Source organism: Branchiostoma floridae, chromosome 6, assembly GCF_000003815.2.
Source record: "Branchiostoma floridae strain S238N-H82 chromosome 6, Bfl_VNyyK, whole genome shotgun sequence".
NCBI lineage: Eukaryota > Metazoa > Chordata > Leptocardii > Amphioxiformes > Branchiostomatidae > Branchiostoma > Branchiostoma floridae.
In genome coordinates, this window is record NC_049984.1 from 21,184,174 (window position 1) to 21,186,178 (window position 2,005).

At 42.0% G+C, this 2,005-nt stretch overlaps 1 protein-coding gene across 1 annotated transcript in view; it reads left to right on the forward strand.

Moving 5' to 3' along the window:
* The window catches only part of LOC118418190 (multidrug resistance-associated protein 1-like), a 41,505-nt gene extending 39,579 nt beyond the window's left edge, over positions 1–1,926 (forward strand). Inside the window, exons 29-30 of the mRNA XM_035824029.1 lie at positions 512–706; positions 1,678–1,926. Coding sequence (XP_035679922.1) covers positions 512–706; positions 1,678–1,798 — 316 coding nt within the window. The 3' untranslated portion in view covers positions 1,799–1,926. The remainder of the gene's footprint in view (positions 1–511; positions 707–1,677) is intronic.
* The last annotated feature ends 79 nt before the right edge of the window (positions 1,927–2,005 follow it).

The following is a 2,005-nucleotide window of genomic DNA, read 5'->3' on the forward strand; positions in this document are numbered from 1 at the left end:
AACGTTCAATGATTGCAGTATCGCCATGGGCAGGGTCACGCCCTAACGTGACTTAACCAAACTAGACTGATCTGTACCTGCTAAATCGAGCTTTAATCGGTGTGCATAATGCCTAATCTAAGGGGTTTCTCGAGTTCTGTTGATCTCCAACTATTCCAACTATATATCCTTTTTTATTGCACAGGACACAAATGGGCATCTTTATTGGCAATAATGCAAGATAGACAAGCTTAACTCATCCCTTACTTTACCTCACAATCTCTATTGAGAAAACGATCAATTTCATCTATTCTATACGCTCTAAGATTTCACCTCTTCAAACAATGTACCAACATCACTTTCTGATGTCAATTAAGGGACTGACCACTTCAAATTAGGGGTCTGCACAGGCCTACGAAATGGACCAAATTCCTGTTTTTAAACAAAATTAAAAAGCACTTAAAATGGTTAGTGTGAAAATACTACAGGCACGTATTACTGACAATTGTCCTCTCTCCGCCCACATGTGCAGTGTCGGACAGAGGCAGTTAGTCTGCCTGGCCCGTGCCTTGCTGAGGAAGTCCAAGCTACTGGTTCTTGACGAGGCCACGGCGTCGGTTGACCCTGAGACAGACGCCCTGATCCAGACAACCATCCGGACACAGTTTTCCGACTGTACCGTACTGACCATAGCTCACAGACTCAACACTATCATGGACAGCACAAGGTCTGCACAAGTTTTTGTTTTTTCGAAGGAAGACCAGTCTGGGCCAAAGTTAAATTTTGTGCAATTACCAACACAAAATGGACACAACTTTTCGACCGTCCAACTCCGGTCATTATCAAGGAATGAGGTATCCACTGCTACTATGACGTCAAATTATGCAGATAGAACACGTGACTCAGTTGTGAATCATAAGTTGCAGGAAGTTTATCGCGCCCCCGTCTATGTTAAGGGATGGTTGTAAAATGCAGAGGTAGACAACCTCTTCCAGAGTATTCTTGCAAAAAATCTGAACGCTGATGGCAGTCGAAAATTTGGGTTGGAAATTATAGTTTGATCCAGAATGACTTCTTTCAAGTTAATGAAGACCTTAATCATACCCGCTGGGTACAGGTCACTAGACTGAATAGTGTACAAATACAGCATTGTCAAGCTATCAAAGGAATTATAACAAGGCAGTTACCTAGTAGCCTCTACAACAAGGCAATTACCCAGTAGTGCCATCAACACCTAGCCATTATCTGCACAGTTTGTTACTCGGTACTGTTGTCCAATATGTTGATCTTAATCAATTATTTATGCTATGAACATGTTAACCTGAGTGTAAAAGCCATTGTTCGTATGTGACTATTGTTTTTGTGTGTTCTATGTGGCTATGGTAAAGCCTGACAGTGTGTAATAATGTCGAAATTCGGGTGTATACGTGTGTTTGCCCGCGAGAACCTTACTGAATAAAACAATGATTGATTAATTGATTGATTGATAATCCACTAGATAAATTCGACACCTCCTTGACTTTTTATGTGATAAAAATGTAAGAGCGCATGTGTTTCCCAATCAAACGTTTGGCTAAACTCAATAGAAATATGATTGTCTACATTACTTAAGTGCACGAAGTAGGGAACTTATGAAGTAGGGAAACATACACTGCAACATTGAACTATCAAGTTCAGCTCTCTTATTGTTTCGTACAGGATCCTTGTTCTTGATGGCGGGAAGGTGGCGGAGTTTGACACACCAGAGAATCTCATCAACTCCAAGGGACTCTTCAGCAGCATGGTCCAAGATGCCGGTCTGGTGACACAGGGGTGTTGATGTAGCATTTGCGAAACGATGAATACGGGAAAGATAAAATGCCCCTTCGTCTTGCAACGTATAGCTATTAGGGGTGGGTACCGGTACAGAAAAGTCTGGTCCGGGTCCGGTTCAGGTCCAAAGGATCAGGTCCAGGTCTAGACCTGAACCTGGACCTGATTCAGTATGTGAAAACATGTGACTATATATATGTGTTTAGTTGTACTG